The sequence below is a fragment of the Symsagittifera roscoffensis genome, chromosome 9, assembly GCF_963678635.1.
Source record: "Symsagittifera roscoffensis chromosome 9, txSymRosc1.1, whole genome shotgun sequence".
Taxonomy (NCBI): domain Eukaryota; kingdom Metazoa; phylum Xenacoelomorpha; order Acoela; family Convolutidae; genus Symsagittifera; species Symsagittifera roscoffensis.
The window spans coordinates 32,729,130-32,755,649 of record NC_087070.1 but is presented as its reverse complement, the minus strand read 5'-3'; the positions used below and the strand labels follow the sequence as shown (position 1 = coordinate 32,755,649).

The 26,520-nt window shown below is 35.5% G+C and overlaps 2 protein-coding genes across 2 annotated transcripts in view; both read right to left on the bottom strand.

Annotated features, from left to right (window-relative positions):
• Positions 1 to 15,160: 15,160 nt before the first annotated feature.
• Positions 15,161 to 17,310, bottom strand: LOC134854007 (apoptosis inhibitor 5-like). The gene is made up of 2 exons (XM_063870068.1): positions 16,617 to 17,310; positions 15,161 to 16,482 (listed from the first exon to the last, which is right to left on the bottom strand). Exons 1-2 carry the CDS (start codon positions 17,304 to 17,306, stop codon positions 15,274 to 15,276), a joined length of 1,899 nt encoding a protein of 632 aa, XP_063726138.1. The 5' UTR covers positions 17,307 to 17,310; the 3' UTR covers positions 15,161 to 15,273.
• A 116-nt stretch (positions 17,311 to 17,426) lies between these two features.
• The window catches only part of LOC134854648 (transmembrane protein 208-like), a 412,118-nt gene continuing 403,024 nt past the window's right edge, over positions 17,427 to 26,520 (bottom strand). Inside the window, exon 3 of the mRNA XM_063870996.1 lies at positions 17,427 to 17,883. Within this exon, the coding sequence (XP_063727066.1) occupies positions 17,615 to 17,883 (269 nt within the window). The 3' untranslated portion in view covers positions 17,427 to 17,614. The remainder of the gene's footprint in view (positions 17,884 to 26,520) is intronic.

The following is a 26,520-nucleotide window of genomic DNA, read 5'->3' as shown; positions in this document are numbered from 1 at the left end:
AAATTGTATGACTAGTATTTTTGGTCATCCCGGGTAATGTGACCCTAGAATTGCAAAAACTGTTTTTCATTGAACGGTTTTTTAACATTGACTGAAGAAAAATGTTCGTTACCAGCTTTATCCGGTTCAGACTTGATTATTGTAATTCATGGCTTTTGAGATACAACAATCGCTAGATTTGTTTTAGGCGTCAGTATGAGAAAGTCTTCATGAAACTAAGTTCTAAAGAATTTACATTGGCTGCCAATCCATCAAACAATGAAGTTTAAGGTATGCTGTTTTATGTTTCGAGTGTTTCATAACTAGATTTGAGCAGCTTTTGTCAACCCTATCCGCAGAGAGAAATTTGTAGTACCATAATGCAGAAAAGAGTTTTTGAGATGAATCATTTTCTACCAAGGAGCGTTACTTGTAGCGGTAACTTGGAGCTCGCTTTTGTAATTTATATTGACGAATTTGCTGCATTCAACCGAGCCTTGAAGACTGTATTTTTCTGTGAGGCTTTTTGATCCTTCTAACTTTCTTGAGTTTAAGAAAGAGTGCAAAACCAATCATCATTGTCATCAAACAGCAAGTAGTTAAGTTTGTTGCTGCATGATATCTGGGATAAATAAAATCTCAAATTGCTCATTTTTTTCTGTTGTTCAGATTTCTCTCATTCTTTCTGAATTATTTTTAATTTATAACTTTTTTCGTTGGGAATTTTTACTAACACCAATTCCTTTTTTCTAAAAAACAAAGATGCAATTGGTAAGGTCCTCTAAAACTGTTCGTTTGATTGATGGCCCGGTGGTGAAATCACCGGGCAGGTTAAAAGTTTTGTATATCCACAACGTTGGTTAACCTTATTTAACCAAGTTTATGCTCGATGTTGTTTCGCCAACTTGATTATACTTTTTTTGAATGATTTTTTTTTCGGTTCAGTTGCTTTTCAATTCAGTACTCGAAATGTAGCTCCAGCACTGTCAGAGTTTAACTAATTCAAGTCGCACATTTTAACAATGCTCAGATTTTCGTGCTAGATTCTAAAGAGAGTAAGCTGTATCCCGTTGAATTTGTTTCTTGAAGTTTTCATGCAATATTATGTGCATAAACTGTGCTTTAGATATTATATGGGTTTCGGATTGCAGCGTAAGTGCTTTTTTCGCCAAAATAATTGTTTGGTTTTAACTTATCTATTTTTAAGCATTAGCTTGTCTTAGATTTTTTTCGCAAAAAAGCTATTGCTACTTTGTTTGTTAGTTTAAATTGGGAATTGTTTACGAAAGAGTTCATTCAAATTTGTGATGTTTCAATGTAGTTTGTTTTCATTTTGCCGTTTTAATGTCTTTGCAATTAGTGTGTTGCAAACAACCAAGAATTTTCTGTAATTAGTTTGTTTTCACTGTCATTTTTCTGATTTCTCGGACGGAGATTTTTTAAAAAGCTCTCTTTTAATTTAAGAGTCATGATAAACTTTTCGGTGCATATAAACCTAATTTTCGATATTTTGAATAAAATTTGGAGTGTGTTTTTAAGCCAATTTTAGCATGCAAGCTTAAGATATCATATTAATGCCTGAAATTTCAAATTTAAGCTCTGCCAGTCATGATTCGGATTCAAAAGAATAATTCAGAAAATGTGTTTCCCCTCAAAATGTGTAGAGAAAATCTGTTTTGAAATTTGTGCTGTTCCAAACCAATTTTAGCAAAGAAAAGATGATTTTTATTAATTTCCATTATGAACTAATTTTAAAAAGTAACTAATTAAAATACTAGAAAAGTTCATTTAATCCAATCTGCTGTTTTATCAGCTGCATGCTTGATCTCTTCGAAACAAAAACTTGTTTTTTATTTTGAACTGTTTTTTTGGTATTATCTGAGCTACTTGCACTCACTCCTCTTTTTATACTGGCTTCTCTTGTTGTTCCGACTTTCGATACGAAAGTGACGGAATATTTGTGCTCGGGGTGTGTTTTCTTTTCTTCAGACAAATTTCGACTTTTTAACTAGCCATTTTCGACAGAATTTTTTTTATATCATTCAAAAGGTAGTGTTGTCCTGAGCTTAAATTTCAAAAGATATTTCACCTGTGATCATTTTTCGTAAAGTTATGAGGGTTTAAAGATTGCCATTTTGGTCAATTTGGGACAATTAACGCGCGATATATTTCGCGCTATTAACGCGTAAGCGGAGATTTAAACCGTCTTTTAAATCGTTCCAAATTGGTTGAAAGAAGCTATTGGCAATAATTGTTTTGTTACAATGAGCAAAATCTATTCTTTTAAACTTTATATGGCGTGTGGGGGGATGATTTCATAAAAAAAATCAAATTTTAGAAAAAAAATTTTTCATTTTTTTTATATTTAATTTTTTTATTTTACTACTGCTCGATAAACCTGAAAAGGCAGTCGGAACATTCAGGGCTTTGCCCTGATATAAGCAGTCTTGTTCTGATTGGTAAAAGATAATCACATCTGATATTATATCATTTCGTAGTGTAAAATTAGTTTCGTTGTACGTTCAAAAATTTACAATTTTCCACAATTGATTCCAATTTCCCCTCACATCATCTTTAGCAATACGCCTAGATGGTTCTGCTCCAGAGTACGGAAAAATAAGTAATTTTTAAAATAAATGGACCAGCCATCTCTGTTTACTTGTTTAAAATATTCAATGATTGTATCGCAAAAAATTAGGGTTATTGTTCCGACTTTCGATACGAAAGTAACGGAATATTTGTGCTCGGGGTGGGTTTTTTTTTCTTCAGACAAATTTCGACTTTTTAACTAGCCATTTTTGATTTTTTTTTTAAATCATTCAAAAATTAATGTTGTCTTGAGCTTAAGTTTGAAAAGATATTTCACCTGTGATCATTTTTCGTAAGGTTCTGAGGTTTTAAAGGTTGCCATTTTGACCAATTTGGGACAATTAACGCGCGATATAATTCGCGCTATTAACGCGTAAGCGTAGATTTAATCCGTCTTATAAATCATTCCAAATTGGTTCAAAGAAGCTTATTTGCCATAATTGTTTTGTTACAAGGAGCAAAATCTATCCTTTTATACTTAATATGGCTTGTGGCGGGATGATTTTTATTTAAAAAAAATTAAATGTAAAAAAAATGAAAATTGTTTTTTTTTTCTAAAAATTGAAATTTTTAAAATTATTACTGCTCCATAAAGCTTTAAAAGGCAGTCGGAACATTCAGGGCTTCGCCCTGATACGAGCAGTCTTGTTATCTTTTTGAATGAAGGGAGCAAAAGGATCTAGCAATCATGACTTTCAGTTTTACTATTTCTTTGAAAAAATAATTAATGAATCAGCTTGAATACGAGAATTGATTTTCCTTTAAATTAAACTTTCATCAGTTGACTTTCTGAATGTCGGCAAAAATTGAAGATGGCCAAGTTTGTTCGGCTTTTCAAAGAAACTATTTTATAGATAAAATTCAACTGACTGAAGTCTTGCTGATTAGTATTGAGTCATTTTTCGTTAAATGTCATTGTATTTTCTGATGGTAGCTAGTTCTAATGCTGAATAGCACGTTCTAGCTATTTTGATGCAGTTAACCTTTTTGCTTGCAGTGTATCGCATGAATTGATCATAATGACAACGTAGTATCATTCTAGATTGCGTTTTCCCCTTTTCCCCCTGCTCGCATAAACTGCAATTTCATTCGGCAATTAGTGGCTGTAATCAATGTGGCTATAAAAAGCCAATATGTTGAATTATGGTAATTACTCCGCTTCTCAGCGTTCATTACAATCGTACAAAGTGAAAAAACATACTAGTGAAATTCACTGATGGGGAAAGGAGAAAAATCGAGTAGCAGTCAAAAACTCTTTCCAATAAGAACGAGTGCCTCGCAAAAAGAAGCACTTGAATTTTTAAATAGAATTGTCTATTTTCAGAAACCAATTAAACAGCAAATAAAATTAAAAGCGGAACTGTATACAAAGAAGATGTAGCCATTGCTATTTTAATTACTATTTACCTATACATTACAGAAAGATAAATAAAAACCACGTTCAAATGTTTTTTTTTAGCACCGAGTTGATTGGAAAGTTGCACGAATGAATTTCATGCTCGATGGGGTAATTGAGTTTTGTTGATAGAATCCTAAATTTTGCTTGGTAGCGGCACAACGTCTATTTAATCTGAAACAAAATGCTACTGTTAAAAAAATTCAAATTGATGGAAATAATCAAACATGTTTATTTGAAAACAGGTGTTTGAAACATACCGTAAGCATGCAGGGGCGATTTAGCCCCTGCATCTCGTTTTGAATCCGGCCACTTGATTGCATTCACGTTTCAGCTTCTCAACCTTGAACCAGACGGTGATCTTTCCTGTGTACCACCCAAACATTGGTTCTACTTTAAGACGCTAAAAATGTTGCTGACGTGATAATATTGCCTAAGCTCTATGAACTTAGCCTTTGTGGGCCAGGTAGCAGTGAATTTATAAATTTTTGTTCCGACCACTCTCGCGAATAAAAAAATAACAGGAATTTTAGAATGCAAAGTTTGCAACAATAACTTGCGATTGACTTTTTTCGATTGAAAAAATTTTTAATTTTTGAATTTCTTTTCTTAAATGAATATGGTCGGAACATAGCTAGGAAAAAGATGTTGTAGTCAAATAAATTTTGATTTTTCTAAAACTGCCTTCAAATTCATTCAAAAAAATAGATAGTTTTAGCAGAGCACAAATGCAGAAAATTGACCTGAAAAATCTGACAATATAGTGGGTATTCGGTGTTCTTCTTTGACGGTTTTAGATCATGCCTTTAGAAATCAAGTAAACTGAACGCCGCCAATTTGTCTGAGCAGCCAAAAACTCTGATATTTGTTACTGATGCAGTTGATTTTTTTCATGACTGAAATAACCATAATATGCTACTACTCTTTTAATCTCTGTGCTGGCTTTAGAGGGCCTGAAAAACAGACCCAAATCCAGCGAGCAAAGATAATCGGAACACGAAGTAAAACCCACTTACTATATCGCATCAGAAGTGTTGAGTAACTATGATCTCCGGGATTTGGGCTTTATATTGGAATTGTTTCAGGGGCTCTGAAAATCCGTCGCTATCGTTGTCTTGATCCATTTCAGGAATCCGATTCACAAACTCCGCATATCGTGCACAAAACTCGCTTCTCATCTGGTTCTGATTTTCTGGCCTTTGTTCTGTGTCGTCTGCTTCTATTCTGGTCATTGTGCTTGGGTTTTTATTTCTGGTTAGTTTCAAACTGTGTCTTCGGGTTTTGGGTAGTTCTATTTCCAAGTCGCTTTGGTCATTCAGGGAAGAAAGAATTAGCTTGAGAGCCGAGAGAAACATGAAGAGTCCGACAATCGCAACTACGAAGAGAAACTCCTCGGACATAAACTGGGTGAAGAAAACGATTTGCGTGAATGCGTGAGAACTGAAACTTATTATTTCAAGTTCCTCGGAATTAAAATTCAGTATGCAATATGAAAGTTTTAACAGTTAAATTAAAATAAAAAATCAAAATAATCAATTTTTTTGCTGTATAACTATTCGCGACTGAAACGTAGTTTGCGATAGAATAGTGAATAACTGTTTTGATTCTGGTGAAAGTTGGAAATGACAATCACAGAAAAAGTACGTAAGTTAGGCACTGTTCCTGTAATTTAAAGTACGTCAGGGAACACTTAAGGATTTTTTGAAATGTCATCTTGGTCTAAACTAATGCAAAGGTAAGTGGCATTATCGCAGAAACTAATTTCACTAATTATATGCAAGAAAAGTTGTTCAGATACATTCAATTTTTAGCTTAGTGTCTACCTTTCACCTTTTAAAGTGCATCTAGACGAGCATATTTTGTCTATGGAATAATAATTCCCTAATTTGAGCGTAATTTTACGCCCGAAGCAATGGAAGTTCTAAGCGATACTCGTTTTAATGGATAAACCAACTATGGTTGAAGCCTACAAAAAAGTTGGAATTAATTTTCCACACAGTTGCGTCATGAATTAAAACGAGCTACCTGTGACTGTTATACATCAACTTCTATTTCCCCAATTTGGTTGGTCTTTTCAATGTGATCTCACATCAATGAAATCGAGACAAGCACATCTTATGACACAAAGAGCAATCATGAGTTGATAAGCCGTGGAGGCAACTTATGACTGATGCCGGTTTTCCGCTTCGGTACAGGTCTTTTTCTTGTTCCAACTGAGTTCGGAAACCTCGAATTGTGCAAGCTGTTTATGAAAGGCTCCAATCTGAACTTATTGCTATCGGGTACAAGACTTTTTCCCAAAAATTGGTGAACAAAATCGGGTACTAGATTTTGTTCACCAAAGGACTCATCTGGACTCCTGATGGTACCTTGCTTCATAATGAACTCTTTTTTTGTGTGTTTACTGCACACTTAACCTGAAGGTAACACATACGCTTGGGACGTCGAAGGCCCCGGGTTGGAATCTGACCAGGTCCTGTTTATCTTTTCAAAGGGTGAGTATTCCGGTTCAAAAACAGTTTCGGCCTATCTTTATTTTTGCTGTAAGCAATTTCACTGAAGAGCCTTTAAGTGTTTTAGCAATTCAAAAATCCGGCCGATTCAAAACTTACTTTTTATAGTGGTTGTACTTTTACCAACTCGGTTTGTATCGGCTTAAAAAATGTCCGTTTAAATTATATCGATTTACTAACCTCTCATTGCGTCGTTTGAGGACCGAAAAACGGAGTTAATGCGTGTGTTTTGAGGGTAAAAACTACTAATTTTTTTTACACAGGCGAAGTTGAGCTTCGCACCACTTGCGATACTAATATGAATGTTATGAAAATCAAACGGAAAAACATTCAAAAAATTGTTTTTGTCAATAAAAAGTACAACAAGCGCCCAAAATATCCCGAAGAAAATTGCCTGCACCAGTAGTAACTTTACAAAGAGCTTTGGGAATGCTACACGGAAGTCAAGTTTTCAAAAAAATCTTTTCTGGGGAAAATAGCAGACAAAAATAAGCAGACAGAAAATAATCTAAATTAGTGGGCTTTGTCGTCTCAAGCTTGGGGGTTACAGCAACTTGGAATAAAGTTGAACCATCGAGCCACAGGAACTAAGCCGACAAAAAAAACAGACGGACGATATTCCGGAAGAAAAACAAAAACTCTAGTTTGCAACAAAGGCCGCGGCCGGATTCGAACTTTTACTATCTCAAGCAGTTGTTTTAACTCTACGCCAGATTCTGGCATGAAGGCTTTCTGCTCAAATTCTTTCGGCTTTCTTTTCTCTTGATAAATAAAATTTCAAAAAATGTCAAGTCTTTTTTAGTGTCAGAGCACAAACACGCGCACAAAAACTTTTTTTCGGACGCAACGACGCAATAAGGGATTACTAAGTCGATATGCATTAGGACAAATTGTATTGAGCCGATAAAAAAGACGAAAAAAAAATCAAGCTGATTAAATTACAACCAATGTGAGAAGCAAATTTCGATTTGCCCGGGTTTTTTGAACGACGAAAACAACTGCAGTTAAAATTGTTTACAGCTAAAAAATAAACTATTCTTAGATATAGGAACTAAGCCGACAGAACATAAGCATACAAATAATAGGCCGAAATGTTTTTGAATTGGAACAATTACCGTTTGAAAAAAAACAGGTCCTGGTCAGAATGGAACCCAGGACTTTTGCCGTCCCAGGCGTATTCGTCACCACCAGGGTAAGCGTGCAAGAGACGCCACAAATTTTGAATTCGTTGTGAACTAAGGTACCACCTGTGGACAAAGTTGTTTACGGGAAAAAAGTCTAGTATCCAATTGCAATACCCTTTTTTCGGCATGAAAAGTTCCAGCTCAGGTGTTTAGGGATTTGTTACCGCTTGTTTATTAGAACTTTCAATTCAACCTTAAATCTGGCACATCTGACGTAGGAGTAACACACCTGTTTGAGACGGATAGGAATGCGGTTCGAATCCGGTTGGGACCTGTTTGCAAACTAGAGATTTGTACTTTTTCAGACTACCGTCAGCATGTTTATTTTTGTCGGTTTAGTTCCCGTAGCCCGATTTTGTGGCAGATTCAGCTTTCTTCCAATTTTCTGTAACCCCATGCTTGGGACGATAAGCCCGGTAGTTCAATTCTAGTCGAGGCTTGTTTTTTTGCAAATAAAAAACTTTCGGCTAATTTATTTTATTGTCTGTCTGCTTATTTTTGTCGACTTAGTTCCTGAAAAAGTTTTAAAGTTAAATTCGGCTTCTTTTTAGCTTTCCAAAAGATATTTGTAAAATTTCTTATGGTGCAAGGAATTTTATTTTGGACTTTTTGGGCTTTTGCTATTTTTGATTTTTTTTTACAAAAACCATTTTTTGAAACTTTTTTGGTCAATTTTTTTTACTTTCGGTTTCAATCAATTTCAATCATAGTCGTTCATAATTTTATCGCTAGTGAAGCTAAGCTCAGCTTCGCCTCTGTGTGTGTCAAGGTCTTGATCTCTCAGCCTAAAACAAGGTGGTTTTGGAACATGTGACTAGTGCTCATTAATGAGGGTGAACGCAGGTCTCAACAAATGAGCCTTACAGCGGTGCGCTGTAATGAGCTGATCAGAACGTAAGTTGATTTTTTGCCTCATGGACAAATGGTCCTAGCTTCACATGGATGAACAGTTGTTGTGAGTGTTCCAAGCATGATGATTTAAGAAATGAAATTAAAAATGCAGAGGTGAAGCTGAGCTTCAAAAACATAGCATTGCAAGATGGCAGATTGAACATGAGACTGTAGCTTCTAAGATTAAGAACAAATCGAAAAAAAAGTTTTAAAAAACTTATCTACAAGAAGTTGTTGTATTTTTTTTGTAATTTTCAATGATATTCAGTTTGAGAATTTTTTGTCAAGGAACTCAATCAACAGCAATAGTAAGCACTCAAATCATTTAACAAGCAAGAATTTAGCCGACAATATTTTTATGTACACCTGTTGAGCCAATATCAAAACTTGTTATTACACAAGCAGGGCGTAGTGCGATACTTAACAGTTCTAATTTTCTTGAGTTGCAAGCAGGCACAATTGATAGTTCAATAACATGTAAATCAAGAATCAGTTATCACAGTTTCTGTATTTTTAATTTTAAGAATGAACCAGAAAAAGCTGTTTCTCTCATACAACAATACAATTTGCTTTAAAGAGCCCAGTTTATTAGACAAGCGAAGTTAATATGATAGTCTTCAGTTTGATACATTGCAAATCATTGAATGCAAAGTTTTTGTGCTTTTGAAGCTCCCTTCTGCCGCTTTTTCGCTCATGTTTGCAAAATTGCGGCTTCGCCTGAAAAAAAATCGAGCAAAAACAATTTAAAAACTGCCCCATAAAAAACAAACAAAAGCATAAAAAAAGCATAAATTAATAAAGCAGGCAAGAAAAAGTTTCCAATTTTGCTCGGCAACCGGCGCAATATAAGGTGACTGAAATCAGAATTGTTAAGAAAAAATTTACGGAAACAATTTCAATTATCCAAGAAACCCAACCAATCAAATTTTCCCCCAAAAGAATCAGTTTACATTCATTTTGAGAAAAAAATAGAAGTCCGACAGGGACTCGAACAGCAAACTTTAGGATTGCAAGGCACGCCGTTTAATATTCGACAAAAAAAAAGAAAGTGTCTGGAAATTTTGGATTTTCCTAAAGAGCACAACTTTGAAGCAAATTTTCTTAATTTGTAGAAATAGTTGTTAAAAGGAAAAAAATTAGTTTCCCATTACAATTATTATTGCTCTTGCAGATTAAATTTAGGGTAAATACGGAAATTTGAACAAAAGTTTCAGTTGTTCTAAAATTGAGTTGTGAGTGTCAACAAGTTTGCAAGCACACTTCAGTTGTCAGCGCCACGTCACATTCTGTAGCATCATAACTAAGGGACTAGAAAACAAATGAATGGAAAATAGTCAGAGGAAAAACGGAGCTTCGCATCACTTGCGATGCAAAAAAAATAGTCTATGATTATCAAAGATAAATCACAAATTAAAAAAAACTTCAAAAAAATGTTTTTTTTTTGTCAAAAAAGTTATAAAATTGCAAAAAGGGACAAAAAGTTCCTGAAATAAAATAACATGCACCATTAAAAACTTTACAAAGAGCTTTCATAATGCTAAAAAAACCGAACCTTTCTGCAGGACCTACACCAAAAAAATAGCAGACACGCAAGTCTAGAATAATTCAAAAAAAAAACAGATTCTGGCTGGATTCAAATTACTGACCTTTGTTTTTAGACAGATGCGTTACTTCTGCGCCAGTTAACGTTTGACTGTTAATTTCAGATGAACCAATGGTAAAATGATTCCTGTTATTCTGTTAAACTAGTTGCTAACCAAAAAAAGGTTATACTCCTGATTGATAACGCTTGTTATTTGCAAGCGTAAAAAAATTGAACAAATTTATTTAACGTTGATTCGCAAAATTTCTGAGAGAAGATTTTCTGAAATTAAATACCACATCAGTTTTTTCTGTTGATGTGTAGCTGAAAATCGAGAAACTTGTATCAAGCGGCAACTAATGTAAGTAATTTTTGGAATGGTTTTTGCAAATCGTACTAACAAGTCTAATTTTTAAAACCCAGGATAATAAGAACCGTTCTAGTTTTGTGCGCTGGACCTAATATAAAGAGTAATCAAGAAATGGAGAAAAAAAATTGGCGTCGTAGGTTAATTTTTTTCGGCCTAATTTGAAGCCTCAATAAAACTTAGTTGTCCAGAAAATATTTGTCATGATTTAAGCACTGAAAAAATTTGAAGAATATATTGTCAACCTGGCGAGAAATTGCTTTCCCTTTATCTTCTTTTCAGATTGAGTTACTCAAAATGCATCTGCTAAAAATGATCGGATCAAGGTTAACTAGCGTTTAACGCACCTTCGGTGCTTCGAAAACCGCATATATTGGAAACAACATCTGCAAACTTTTAGTGTACGCTGACTATACCCAATTACAGGGTTGGTAATTTCGAACTTTTTACTTATTTTTAATTTCCCATTTTAAAAGCGTCATCTCGAAAACTTAATGGGCCTCTGGAGAAATTTGGAGGCCAGTTTTGCAACCACTGAGAGTCCTCACTGATAGGGTTAGGAATTCAAAATTTTGTGAATTTTTTTAAACCTAAGTTTCCCGGAAAAAAAATTGAAAAAAAACGTCTCATCTTGGAAACTAAAGGATTTGAGCCGCCATATTTGGAGGCAAGATTCGCAATCCTTGATAGTACTCTGACAGTACCCAAATACAGGGTTGAGAATTTCAGATCTTTAAAAAATAATATTTATTAAAAGTTTCTGAAAATTTTGTGCATTTTTTAAAACTAAGTTTACCGGAAAAAAATTTGAAAAAAAAACGTCTTATCTCGGAAACTAAAAGGATTTTAGTATTCATATTAAGAGGCAAGATTTAAGACGCCTGGGTGTACTCTGACAATAAGGCTGTATCTTCATCTTCTTTGTAGATAAGTTCCTCGAACACTAAAAGCATTTGAGCAGTCGCGTTTAGCAGGCGCATGTGGCAAGATTTGCAGCTCTTTAGAGTACCGTGTCAACACCGAACTATAGCGTTGGGAATTTCAAATTTTGAAAAATATTTAATTTAAACTTTCTGAAAATTTTAAGAAATCGTAAAAAACGTCACATCTCGAAAACAACAAAGAATTGAGCAGTCATATTTGGAGGAAAGATTCGCACTCTTTGAGAGTACTCTGACAGGACCCAACTACAGGGATGGGAATTTCAGATTTTGCGAAAACAATTAATATAAGTTTTCTGAAAATTTTTTGAAAAAAATCACAAAAATCGTCATATCTCGAAAACTTCAAGGATTTGAACAGTCATATTTGGAGGCAAGATTTGCAACTCCTTACTGACAGCACCTAACTACAAGGTTGGGAATTTCAGATTTTCAAAAAATAATAATTATTTAAGTTTCGCAAGATTCGCAATCTTTGAGAGTACTCTGACAGGACCCAACTACAGGGTTGGGAACTTCAAGTTTTTTAAATTATTTTGTTATTTGAAATTTCTAAAAAGTTTTGAAAAAATCTCAAAAATAGTCTTATCTCGTTAACTAAAATGATTCGGGCATTCAAAATTGGAGGCCAAATTCGCAAGCCCTAATTCGATATTTGGCTGCTTAATTTAAACTCGGTAAAATAACCACTAAAATCAAATTGGAAAATCGAAAAAAATCATAACCATTGCAAAATACGATATAGCTTAAACATGCAAAAATAATACGTTGAAAAAGCTTAAGCATGGCGAGATAGTGAAGCCCGCATTTAAATATATAATAGATTTTTACATTTTACACCTTGATAACCGCACATAAAATTTAAGCATTCGAAAAAATCTTCTCACACGTATTCTGGCCAAAAGTATTTAAAAAAACCACCTTAAAAACAATCCTTGTTTCATACAGAAGATTCAAAATTCAGACCAGTAAGAAAAAATTCAAAAAATTTTTTGTTTAAAGATTTGTTTCAAGCCATGTTCCTGAAAAAAATTGCATATTCCAAAAATATTTTTTTATTCCATTAGCTCAAATTTTTGGAACACAGGAGCTAAAAGTAAAAACAAAACTATGCTGCTCAGGAAAAAATATATATACTTTTCGATTATCATAAGGTAGATGTATGCAATGAAAGCAAAATTACTGAGACCAAAACATCCGGAAATAATTACCATAACAGCATTATTTTCCTGCGTTTTGGCAATTTGTTGAGCTTTGCAAATTGCCGTGCACACTCCAGTTTTGTCTCAGAAAACTAACTTCACGCATAAAACTTGCATCAGTTATAAATTCATCTATATCACCAAAAAATTTCATGGAAAATTACTACTGTGAACAGTAAAAAAATGCTGCAAGATAGTAGCAAAAATGGACCCTTTTAATTGCAAGGAGGTCCAATCGCCAACAAAAAAGCATTCTCTAACACGCTCGACCGTAATCCCCCCTGTTTTTTTGATAAGTACTTCCAACCGAACATAGCAAACAGCTGATTGTTTGTTATAACTCAGCGAAACGGAAAACAAGACTTTTGACTACACTTTCGATTAGCAATTGACTTACAAAATCACTGAATAATTTCGTGCGAGCAGTCATCCTAATTAATCATCAAAACAAAAGACATATTTTGAGCAAAAATGCGTTTTTAATTCAGTTTCTGTAGGAGTTCGACTATATCTTGGCTGTAAGCCAACTCCGACTTCAAATAATATAGTTTTTTTTTTGCTTAAAAGTTTAGTTCTAGTTTCAAAGGTTTGGGCCATTTTGCGTCAATTTAAACTCCAAGTAATAATTTTTTGAGTTTTTGCCTTTGATGAATCTAAAGCTGATGAAAAACTAATCTAAAATTGATACCCAGGAGCGGGGGATGTGGGAGCCCCTCAAAAATTCAAATAATTCATGGCCCCGATAACTTTTAGTAATTAAATGTACTGGAAACACCATCTTGTAGTACAAATTTGTAGAATAATTAGAAGATCAGAAAACTTTTGGGTTGATTCAAAACATAAAAAAATTTGATTTTAAAACCCGCATGAACAAAATCAGCTTCAGCTTTGTGCGCTGGACTCAAGTTGAAAAGTATTTTAAAATGTGAAAAAAAATTGGCAGCGTGAGTTGGGTTTTTTTCAGCCCATTTGGAATACCTCAATACAGATCAGTGTCCAGGAACGAATCCCAAAATATCAGTTGTCATGCTTCAAGCCCGGAACACAATTGGAGAATATATTCACTAATTTATTATCAGCCTGGTGAGAAAAAATGTGGTCCAAAATTATCATTTTTCCAGACTGAGTTGCAAGAAATGTATCTGTTATGCCCTTATTTCATCTTGCTCTTCCACTTTCAAAGAAAGTGCGAACTCTAACAAAGTTACCCACTGTGAAATCAACTTTAATTTAATTCACGCATCTAGACCATGTTTTAACTAAAACAAAAATTGTTTTCTTTCAACTCTCAAATTTTTACAATCAATGTGCCAATAGCTGTGTTATTGTGCTTTTAACAAAATTACAAAACAACTTTCATATCAAAAAATCAAGAAAAAAAAATTCTTATAATACCTGAGTTCTTTGAAAAGTTGAATTGTAGAAAACATATTTCTCAAAAGTAGTTTAGGTTGTTTAGATTAAAAAAAGAAACAAAACAGCCATCAGATCATTAAAAAGTGATAATCAACTGCAATGATCTAATGCAAAACTTCTAATGAAAACTTAGGCCATAACTTAATCTTCGGTCAAGTGTCTTTTTTTTTCACTGTTCGCATACAGGATTTTAGGTGTGTTTTATTTAGCAAATGAAAACGATTTGAACTCAAAAATGACTCGAAGCCAGATAGTTAGAAAAGAAATTCGAACATGAACATATTTTTAGCCAATTTCTTGAAAAACCATTGGCTAAAAATGGTTTTTCCGTGACATAAGGAAGTGATATTTGCCTTATTCTTTCTTACGTGAGTTGTTTATTATCAACGATTGATTCAAGGTTAATTTTTACATTTCACTCGAAAAAAGCACATAAAAACTAAGCGGTCGAAAAAAAATTACACAAATTGCTCGAAAAATTTTCACCTTTTCCTTGATTCAACTGGTCAAACATATATGAAACAAAAACAACCCTAAAAACCATCCTTGTTTCAGACACACAAAAAAGATTAAAATTGTCAACTACAGGCGCTAATAAGCCAGGACGAAAAATAAGAATTGATTGATTTGTGTAAGAATCAAAGAGACTCAAAATAAAAGCAAAAGCCATATTGCTGAAAAAAATTGAGGCATATTTTTTCAGAATGTTTCACTTAAACGTTTTCGAGAACTTTTTAAGAAAAAAAAACAAAATAAGGCTGCTTAGGAAAAAGAAAAAAGACACTGTTTTAATACCATAACGTAGGAATATGCATTAAACGCATTAAATATTTTTCTTAGACCCACACCCACTTTGATAACAATAAATTTTGAATTTAGGTGATAATTTCAATGTGTTGAAAAATAATCATTTCAAAAAAATTCGAGTGCGAACACTGTGCGCTCTTGCTTAACAATCAGTTACTGTTGATTGTGAGTTTCAAAGTAGATTTTGCCTTTCAAGATAACTTGATTTTTATGTAGAAGTTCCAGTTAAACTCCCACAAACGTTGCATAGATTTATGCAAAAAAAATATTGAAAACAAACAAGAAACACTGAATTTTCAGATGAAATTCATCAGAACATAATAACTAAATTTTGCACGTATACGAAATTGAATTCAGTTAGATTTCTGTTCTTCAATCTTTTACTATCTTCAGTTTTTTATTTTTTTCAGGCGTAGTATACTCCCAGTTTATACTTGCTTCCTTTGAATCCCGGTTTGTATTTCGATTCATAAGAGTTGACCTGCTTGCTATATTTTCCCGAAGGTGGATTATACCTTTGACCTCTGGCGTCACTTGACCCCGCTTCAGTTTCGTCTCCCCTCCGGTCGTGAGAATTGTGTCCACCTTGTTGTGATTTCCTTTTCACCGCAGCTTTGTTTCCAGACACTTGGGTAGCTCGTTTCCATGACAACGTAACAATTTCCTGGAATGAGGGAGGAGAGCGTGCCAATTCTTTTATAATCAGAGTGATATTCAGAGTTACTTTCAATGCTGTAAGTTTTAGACTATTTTCTGGCTCCTTCAACTCTTCTTGTGAGTACAGTGCAACATCCTCTCTCAGTTTTTGAATGTAGCTTTGAATCCCGGAAGCCAAAAATGTCAAACTCGGTTTCAATTTCTTCAAATTATTCTTAGATTGCTCCAGCGTTATATAAGAGGGTTGGCGAGCAAGTGTGTGATAAATGAATAAGACACATTCCAAATGTGACAACATTAAGTTAGGCAAAGAAGCACCTCCACTAGACTTTCCACCTTCCTCAGCTGTCGGTTTCTCAGGTAACAACCTAACGAGTGCATTATAAACATGCTCTATACAAACATTGTCCAACGCACCACTGTTTACTGACAACTCGGCTAAAAGCTTCAAGACATCCACTTGAGTCGGCATTCCATTTCGATCTGGACTATCTGAGTTTTCTGGAAGCTCCCAAATACTCGGCAGAACAGTGGTGCAAAAATAGCTCGTAAATTTCGTGCTAGGTAAACTGCGTGAAAAGAAATCCAAAGCTTGTTTTGTACACTGCACCAAAATTGCCACTTTTTCTTCATCTTTCGGATCAAAATCCGAACTCTTATCGTCCGAAATTCCAGCCTGATTAGCTATCATCTCAATCAATCTGGCTCGACCTTCAGTTTGCTGGAGCTGTCTCAGTGATGCGAGTATCTTAATAAACGTACTGAACTCGTGGCATGTGACATCTAGTAATGTTTCCTGGATTTTTGCAATGAGAAGAGTCTCAATTTCTGGTGTCAGGATATCTGGCGAGAGTGATGGCAGTTTTGTGGCCAAAAATTTGATTGTCCTCTCTCGTATGATTTCTCCTCCGGTCTCGCTGGCCGTCAAAATTTGAACAAACAGCGCCAACAGACATTCCTTGAAGAAACAAAATATGTTAAAACAATAGATTGGCAGAAGTTCTGCGGAAACATTTATTTATGAAAGTAGATAGCGTCAAGCGAAATAAGTTTTCAATTTTAATGATAAACAATGTATAAAAAATCTCTCACCTTTGCGTTGATTTTGACCAGCTGTAGAAGTGACGTCTGGACGAAAGCATACTCAACCGAATCCTCAGCTTGGAGAAGCTGGGCTAAAATGTCTGAAATACGGGCAACTGTTTCCGGTACACTTTTACAAATATTGGGCAACTCTTTAATAGCTTGACGCCTAATAGCCGCGTCTAGATCTTCACATAGGTCAAAAAGTGCGTCTAAGGTTAATTCTAACAAGGGTTGGGAGGTACTAAAAAACTTGAAAAATCTCATTATAAATTGACAAGACAGTTGTTTTTGTTTCTTTTCCCCTTTCACTCCTCCCAGGAGCTCCCGGAAAAGTCCTTCGTAAGAGTACATCTTATCCGGGTTGGACTTGGACATGGAATCTAATGTTTCGCATATTTCATACAGACGCTCCACAGATATCACTTCTTGGTCTGGTTTTGCAACCTCCGCGGAGTCGATTTTGCTCTCTGAATCAGTCGAGTCAATTTTAACCGAGGGCTCCGAATTTATGACTGAGCTATCTTCTTTCTCTTCTGAATCTGTCTCTGTCTTGTTCGATTCAGTCTCCGGAACCGAATCAGTCTTGGTATCCATTGCGTTTTCTTCTTTCGCAGTCTCCTCGGGAACTTTGAGAGGTTCTGATTCAACAGCTTCTTCCATTTTAGCCGCAGATATTTCAATCTTTTCAGAGCTCATTGCGACACCTGAAAAAACTCGAGGTGAAAATGCTTTTTTATTGATCGCGCATTTCATATCGAAACTTTGAACAACTGTATTTTTGCTTTTCTCAGAAAATAACTCTTTTCAAAAGAGAAATTGATACTGCAACAGTTAATTCAAATATCAACAAATTTTGTTCATTGATGGACAAATAAATAAAGAAACCTGATAATATTTACAAAACCTAATATTGTATAAATTGTACATTTACTATTATCATAAACAAACAACCATCGCAACAAGCAACTCGGCCTAGCTTTCTTCGAAAAATAAACGACAAATCGTCAATTTCTCACAACTTTCATTCTCTGTTTTTTCTGTTTCTTTGGATCTATCCCTTCATTGTCCTGCTGACCTTCTGTTCCAGAACCGGAAGTAATATAAGGGTGAATTATATATACCCAGAGTAGATAAAAAGCACGTCCGGGGATAAAAGTCCAGAGGATGACTAGGTAATTCGAAAAGAGACAGGAGATAGTCTGAACTACAGAGGTGGTAATGACGACGTCTTTCATCTGATCACCCAGACTTCCGGGAGAGTTGATATCAGCACCTAAGCAGAACAGATGCGATAGTTTACTAATACAGTCCAAAATAATGTCAACTCAACCACATGAATAACTATTGCCATGGAGGCGCTGAATGGAACTTCTAAAACTAGTATAAGATTAAGCTTTCGTAACCTAAAAGCCTAACATTTCTTTAGATATCGTTCAAAATACGATTGAAAAGGCTTTAGTACGATCTATCGCTCGACCTATTCCGATGATTGTTTGTGGTACATGATTTATCATGTAGAAAAAAAATCACCCGAATAAAAAGTTCCTCCCCATTTTCAATGGTCGGAACAATAAGTGATGAATCACTTCGTTCATCATCATTAAATAAAAGCAAGTAGTGATACTCCCAATTTTAGATTTTTCCTTTTCTCAAATTTCGACAGTTTAAGAAAAAGATCTTCAGGATCTTTTCAAAATCTTTAAACTTAGGCCGGATTTTTTCTGTTATTGTGCCAAAAATAACCAAAATGCTAAGATGATCTATCAATTTGAAATTAAATTTTCAACCTCCTTTCAAAATGATTGATTTCAATTAATCAGATTCGTGTGTAATGATCCAATTTTGAATATCAACCATGTGGGGTGTTGTGATCTTACATCAGGTTTTGCAATTATTGCAAAACATACTTAGTTAATTAACCGGTCACTCATATATGACCTTCATTAGCCATTCTCTCCGGCGGAGAGAATGATCTCTCATTGTTTTAATGTTTTAACTTATCGACTAATTCATCTTAATTCTTATTCTTTTTAATAGTTTTAACCTAGAATTAGCTACAACAAAGTAACATTTCATCATGGCGCAGTCATCTAACGAATCTAACGTGAGAGGAATACCTCCTTTTTGGCAAAACCATACGGTAGACCCACCCATCCCATGGGAAGACTGGAGTGATCTGTTTCAATTAGCTATAATTGCTAAGGAAAACATAGATATAGAAAATCTACTCGATCCGTCGGAGAGACAACACCCACTACCTCCAAATTTGGAAAACTCAACGGACGGTGAAACAGATACTCAAAGACGCTCGAGATTGGAGAGAAATTCCCAAGAACAAAGACGATATGACGAAGAAGAAACAGCATCGATAAAAACCGAAACCAAGAAATTCAACGGAATGCGAATAGAAGAAGCAGACAAGAAATTACGTTCGGTTTTATATCTGGCACTGGGAAATGAAGGAAAAAGGATCTTCGGACAAAAATTTACCAAGGTTTCGGAATTCTTTTAAGGAATTCTGGGAGTTCTTAGCGATCGCTTTCGTAAGAAAAACAAATGTCACATTTGAACGACATAAACTGTTAAATAGAAAACAACGCGATAGAGAATCCCTCGAACAATTTTGGGGTGCCTTAGCTGAAATGGCGACAAAGTGCGACATAACCGCAGGAGAAGAAGAGTGGATAAGAGATATTTTCATAAATAATATGAAAAACTACGACATCCAAACGAAATTGTTAACAGAAACCCTCCCTCCACGCGAAGCACTAAATGTAGCACTCATAGACGAAAAAGGAATTTTAAATCACTTGAAGTTAACCAATAATTTTAAATCCAACGGATCATCCGTACACAAACCAAGCAACCACTTTAACGTCAAAAGAGAACCAACCCTTAACATCGAAAGGAGTAACAACTGTATGAAGTGTGGCGGATTATTCTCAAAAGGTCACTTAGCAGTTTGCCCAGCAAAGGACACGACTTGTACTTCTTGTAAATTCAAAGGACATTTCACCAGACTTTGTAGATCTCGTCGCAAAAATGTAAACATTGTAAATACCCAAATTGTAGATAATACAGATTTTAATCCGTCGGATATTCCGGATGTAAATACTGACCTCATGGATAGAGAATGTTGTGGCGTCATAAACGCATGGTCAGAATCTGGACAAAGCGAAAACGACGATTATTCTGTACTAAATGTAACTACGATTTTTGATAACGATGGAAAAGAATTGAAGAAATTATTGAACATTGGACTCGGAAAAGAAAACCAAGTAATTTTAAACATTCAAGTGGATTCAGCTAGCCCGGTGAGCTTCCTTAAGAAAAACGTACTTCACGAATTAAAGTTACGAGATCCCTACTTGAAAATTTATCCAGTGGATAAGCCAACTAGAGACCTATACTGTGGATTCACAGATAATGCCATAAACGTCACTGGAAAGGTGAAGCTTCCGATATTTTCAAATGGTTGGTCAGACAACGACTGTCAATTCTTCCTAACCGAGGGACACGAGAGAAATATCTTAGGAAACGACAACCTTCCAAAAGTGGGGATAGAAGTCTCTCAGAAACACTTCCCACACTTTCAGACTAACAAGCAGTGTAAGTCAATAAATTCCATCTCTCAAACAAACCAAGATAGGGAAATTCTGAATATAACAAAACCATTCAAAAATTTATTCCTTCGGATTGGAAAAATTAAAAATCAGATGAAAATCACCCATTTCCATGAACCCTTAAAACCAATCCAACTAAAGGGAAGACGAGTCCCCCTTCACTTACTGGACGCGGTAAAGACAGAACTCAATAGACTAAAAGCGGAAGAACATATTAAAAAATTAGAAAACTGCGATGAAGACAGATTTATTAGCCCAATAGTCATCACTTGTAAAAAAGATAAATCCATCAAATTAGCCTTAGATTCCAACTTCATAAACAAACAGATTTACAAGAACAAATATCAAATGCCAAACATCCACGAACTGGTAGACAATGTCGCGGCACAAATTACTAATGATTCCGTTGGAGAAGTGTGGTTTACTAACTTAGACTTAAAAAACGCGTACAGCCAATTAGCACTAGATAAATTCACTAGTAACCAATGTAACTTCAGTATCGTGGGTGGTGATATAACGGGTACTTACCAATTTTTAACTGGTTTTTACGGCTTAGGGGATATGCCTAACGAATTTCAAAGAGTAATGGACTCTACGTTAGGTTCAATCCCATTTACTAACTGTTACTTGGACGACATTTTAATCTCTTCCAAAGGCTCATTCTTAGACCACAAGAATATTGTATTAAAAATTTTATCGACCCTCGACGAATACAATTTCGCGGTGAAATGGTCAAAATGTAAATTCTTTCAAAAAGAAATAGAATGGTTGGGATTCAAAATCTCTAAATCAGGTATTACCCCATTATTCGACAAATCGAAAGCCATAAAAGATCTACCTATTCCGAAGAATTTGAAAGAACTACGATCATTTTTTGGTTCTATAAACCAATACATTAAATTCGTCCCAAACTTAGCATCCTTAGGAAGCCCACTCCGACCGCTTCTAAATAAGAAATCAATATTCCAATGGAACGATGACCATACAAAAGCGTTTGAAAAAATTAAAGAAGAAATCGTAAACCTAACAGAGAATACCCATTTTGACGTGAAACGTAAAACTAGAGTAAAAACAGACGCGTCACATAATGGACTCGGAGCTTCGCTTGAACAACTTCATGGGAGCGATTGGAAAACTATCTCATTTGCTTCACGCTTTTTAAACCCTCACGAGTCTAAATATTCTACGAACGAAATCGAACTACTAGGGGTTGTATGGGCCGTCGAACATTATAAGAACTACCTTTACGGATCAGATTTCGAAGTAATTACTGATCACAAAGCTTTATTATCCGCTTTATCACCAAACCACGGGAATAAAACTTACCACAGTAGACTAACAAGATGGGTAGACAGATTATTACCTTTTAATTTCTCTATCAAACATATCGCAGGAAAAGACATGGGTTTCACTGACCTTATTTCTAGAATTCCATCACGAAAAGCTCTTCCAATATCACATTACGATGAAGAATTCGTAGTAGCAAACATTAATAAGATTAATAAATCATTAAATCCGTCGGAGAAACTAAGAACTACCTGCTCAGCTATTGGTTTTAATCTGGAAAATTCCGATTACGCTTTATTACGTAATTACCTAATAGCAGCAGTGTTAAAACTCATTAACTCGTTTTTTCCAATTTGCTCATTTAATCACAAAAGAACAGAATTTTGTACTTCAAATTGCATTCCAACGGATTATTCTAATACAAATACATTAATTATTTCCATTTCTAATTCCGCATTTCTTTATTTTTTAATCTCTAATTGTAGTTTAATTAATTCACCTGTAGATAAAAAAATTGTAGATACTGTTAATATGAATAATAATAATATTGTAATTAATCCCGCCACTTCCGGTATTTCCGTAGATTTAGACTTTCAACTTTTACCAGACCACGCTAATCTCGTTAAAAAATACCGCGAAAACTTGAAGTTGCCGGATCGACCCTTGGATTTAAATATTTTATTTAACGCCAAGTTAGTAGCTCTCTTGACAGAAGACGATCCCATGTTAAGCCCAATTGTTAAAGCACTTCAAAATAAGGTGGAGAAGATTAATGCAGATTCTCCGTATTTCAAACATTTCACCCGAGACCTGCACGAATCCGACGGATTGCTCTATATGGACGGTAAACTCGTTATTCCATTTACTTTACGAAGCGCAATGATGAAGACCCTCCACGAAACACATCCAGGTCAATTTGGAATGAAATACTTGGCTCAATACATCTGGTGGCCTCATATTAACAGGCAAATCTACTTTCACGGAATAAATTGCTCAGAATGTACATCGGCGGGTAAGAATTTGAAAACTGTCATTCCTAAGTCACAAATTAGTGAACTTCCTCCACTATCGGAACCGAACGAAGAACTTAATTTAGATTTCGCGGGTCCTTTGGATTCTTACTGGGGGTCAAAGAAATACATTTTACTTTGTATCGACAGATTTTCTAAATTCCCGTCGGCAAAAATTACATCGTCTACTTCTTCAAAAACAGTTGTAGAATTTTTACAAGACTACATATTCTTACACGGGATACCTTATTCTATAAGGGTAGATCACGCTACTTGCTTTACAAGTCAAGACTTCAAATCATTCTGCGATTCCAACAACATCAAAATAATCTTTTGTACAGTAGGCGACCACCGTTCCAACGGATTAGTCGAAAAATTAGTACACACTGTGAAAGTCAAACTACTGGCTATTTCAAAAGAACATCATAAAAGCACACTGCAGAGTGCGGTTTCAAAAATTATCTGGAATCTACGTTCTACCTATCAATCAAAAATTAGATGTTCACCCTTCGAAATTCACTATAACAGAAAAACAAATACTATTTGGAAACAACTAGCCTCGGTTAAACCCTCCTTTGGAATTTTAGACAAAGGGAAATCAATTCGGTCTAAGGAACGAGCTAAAGATTGGAATGCGGACGACAGACTAGAGGATGGCTACAAGGACGACTTGATAGCGAAGAAGAATCAAAACCCGAAAGAAAAAGGATACGACACGGACTATGCTTCATCCTCGAAAATCATCCCAAATAGACTACCAATCAAAAGTCCATTCAAAGGTAAAATCCTTCGGAAAACTAACGGTAACATCAACCGAGACTGTTTCTATAAGGAACTAAATAAAAGAATTATAGATTCTTCTACTTCGACAGTAAAATTATCCGACGGAAAAATAATACGAAAATCCGACATTGCGATTCCAATTTCTACTTCAAATAAAATCAGACCTTTTAAAGGAAACATTTCATTCCCGTATTTTCCTAATCCTAATGTTGAAGTAGGTCAGAAACAGGAAGGCGTAAGACGTAAATCAGGAACCAAAAAGCCAACGAAAAAAAGGACCAGACAAATGGATCCGACCCCTTCTGACAACTTAACTAGGACACGCATATCAGGGTCATCACGCAATACTACAAGAAGACAAACACGCCACTCAAAGAAGTCATCAACTCCTCCAGGTTACCTTGCTTCGGATGAATCTATGCTAATTCCTTCGGATATTTCGGATACTAGTGAATGGGAATGGATAGCGGGCGGCTTCCCTTGTAGAGATGTAGCCAGAGAGCGTTTTATTTCAGACTCACTTACACCTCACCTCTCAATCGCAAATAATTCTAATCACACCATAACCAATCCTGAAATAAAATCTGAGATTTTAGAAAACGACATCGAACCAAGCAGAGAACAATCTTTGGACCAATCTTACGAGTGCCCAATAAGTATAATACCCGCCAACCGAACACATAGTACTGAGGAACAGAGAACCATAAACCAGGGAAGGGACAATGACACCATTGAACAACAGGACCTGTAAGACGTGTCTAATCCAATGGATAACGACTCAAATACGGACTTCCCGGTGTACGAGATAAATGACTCAACTGACGAGTGTACTATGCCTGACGAGTGTACTATACCTGCCAACCCTACCAGCATTTCCGGTAAAATTCCTCCTACCATCCGCCGCTCCAGTAGAAATGTTGGTCCACCAAAATTTTATGGTAAACGTTATTTTATTGATGCCGTAGAGAACGTTCAAGAAGCCTCGGGTTCTGCGGCCGATCCTATCGTGATAGAAATTGAAGGATCACTCGACACCATCAACAAGACAAATCTGGCGGAATTAATCGTCCTAGATTCAAATTCAACATCATCTGATCAAACGTCAACTTCATCAACCGACGAATCACTGAGAATGGAAATAGAGAATTTTGGAGATCACTCTGATCTCGATAGCGAACTTTTCAACACAGAACTTGAAAACTTTCTAAAAGAATATAAAACTTTGTAATCACTCATCTATACTCTAATCTGTTATTTTGGCTTACCAAGAAGCACATACTACCTTATAAACTGGTGCTAATCTTCAAATATTAATTTGTCGATCGGTAAACTTAAGAACTTTATCCTTCGGATAAACTTAATCCAGAAAAAGAAAACATCATCGTGTGCTCTCATAAATCATCCAAATCGACTTCCCTTCAGTTAGTCTATTACAAAGCAAGACCCCACCCATAAAACGTTGTGTAAACTTCACCGCATTTTATTTTGCTTTAACATAACCCTTATCCGTTGGATTCCGGATAATCTTTCTTGCAGTTATAGTAGCTGTATTTAATGCTATAGGGAGCTTTAGTTAGTGTCAGTTCTTGATTTTTAAGGCGCTTTAATTTTCTTTCCCTCGTCCTTAAAGGGGGAGAAAGGAGTCAGTCATAGTTAGTTCTTGTGCATTACCTTATTCGCAATTTAAATTTTTTCCTGCTTAGGGGAATGTTGTGATCTTACATCAGGTTTTGCAATTATTGCAAAACATACTTAGTTAATTAACCGGTCACTCATATATGACCTTCATTAGCACATTCTCTCCGGCGGAGAGAATGATCTCTCATTGTTTTAATGTTTTAACTTATCGACTAATTCATCTTAATTCTTATTCTTTTTAATAGTTTTAACCTAGAATTAGCTACAACAAAGTAACATTTTATCATGGGGATTATAAAAACCTGGCGTTATACTAGCTGATATAGACTATATTTTAATAGGAGGGAAAAAATCATCATTTTGGTGCAACTAATTACATAAAACTCTTGAAGCAGATACCTAGATTTCTATATTAGCACAGCTTATTCGCTAGCACAGTTTTTTAAACAAAATTGATCATATCTTATCATTATTGCACGATGAGAAGCAAAATAATTAGAACGGAAAACCGCATGTGTGATTCCAAATAATGGTTACATAAAATGTTATATACTCAGCCGGCCAATAAAGTCGCGAGTTAATTTCAATTCACTGTAATGAATTTCTACTTCAAATAAAATCAGACCTTTTAAAGGAAACATTTCATTCCCGTTTTTTCCTAATCCTAATGTTGAAGTAGGTCAGAAACAGGAAGGCGTAAGACGTAAATCAGGAACCAAAAAGCCAACGAAAAAAAGGACCAGACAAGTGGATCCGACCCCTTCTGACAACTTAACTAGGACACGCATATCAGGGTCATCACGCAATACTACAAGAAGACAAACACGCCACTCAAAGAAGTCATCAACTCCTCCAGGTTACCTTGCTTCGGATGAATCTATGCTAATTCCTTCGGATATTTCGGATACTAGTGAATGGGAATGGATAGCGGGCGGCTTCCCTTGTAGAGATGTAGCCAGAGAGCGTTTTATTTCAGACTCACTTACACCTCACCTCTCAATCGCAAATAATTCTAATCACACCATAACCAATCCTGAAATAAAATCTGAGATTTTAGAAAACGACATCGAACCAAGCAGAGAACAATCTTTGGACCAATCTTACGAGTGCCCAATAAGTATAATACCCGCCAACCGAACACATAGTACTGAGGAACAGAGAACCATAAACCAGTGAAGGGACAATGACACCATTGAACAACAGGACCTGCAAGACGTGTCTAATCCAATGGATAACGACTCAAATACGGACTTCCCGGTGTACGAGATAAATGACTCAACTGACGAGTGTACTATGCCTGACGAGTGTACTATACCTGCCAACCCTACCAGCATTTCCGGTAAAATTCCTCCTACCATCCGCCGCTCCAGTAGAAATGTTGGTCCACCAAAATTTTATGGTAAACGTTATTTTATTGATGCCGTAGAGAACGTTCAAGAAGCCTCGGGTTCTGCGGCTGATCCTATCGTGATAGAAATTGAAGGATCACTCGACACCATCAACAAGACAAATCCGGCGGAGTTAATCGTCCTAGATTCAAATTCAACATCATCTGATCAAACGTCAGCT

Excerpts from the sequence above, each read along its gene's own strand:
- LOC134854007 (XM_063870068.1), bottom strand. The coding sequence starts at position 17,306 with ATGAGCTCTGAAAAGATTGAAATATCTGCGGCTAAAATGGAAGAAGCT. Across the intron at positions 16,483-16,616 it reads TGGTCAAAATCAACGCAAAG|GAATGTCTGTTGGCGCTGTT; the intron begins GTGAGAGATTTT and ends TGTTTCTTCAAG.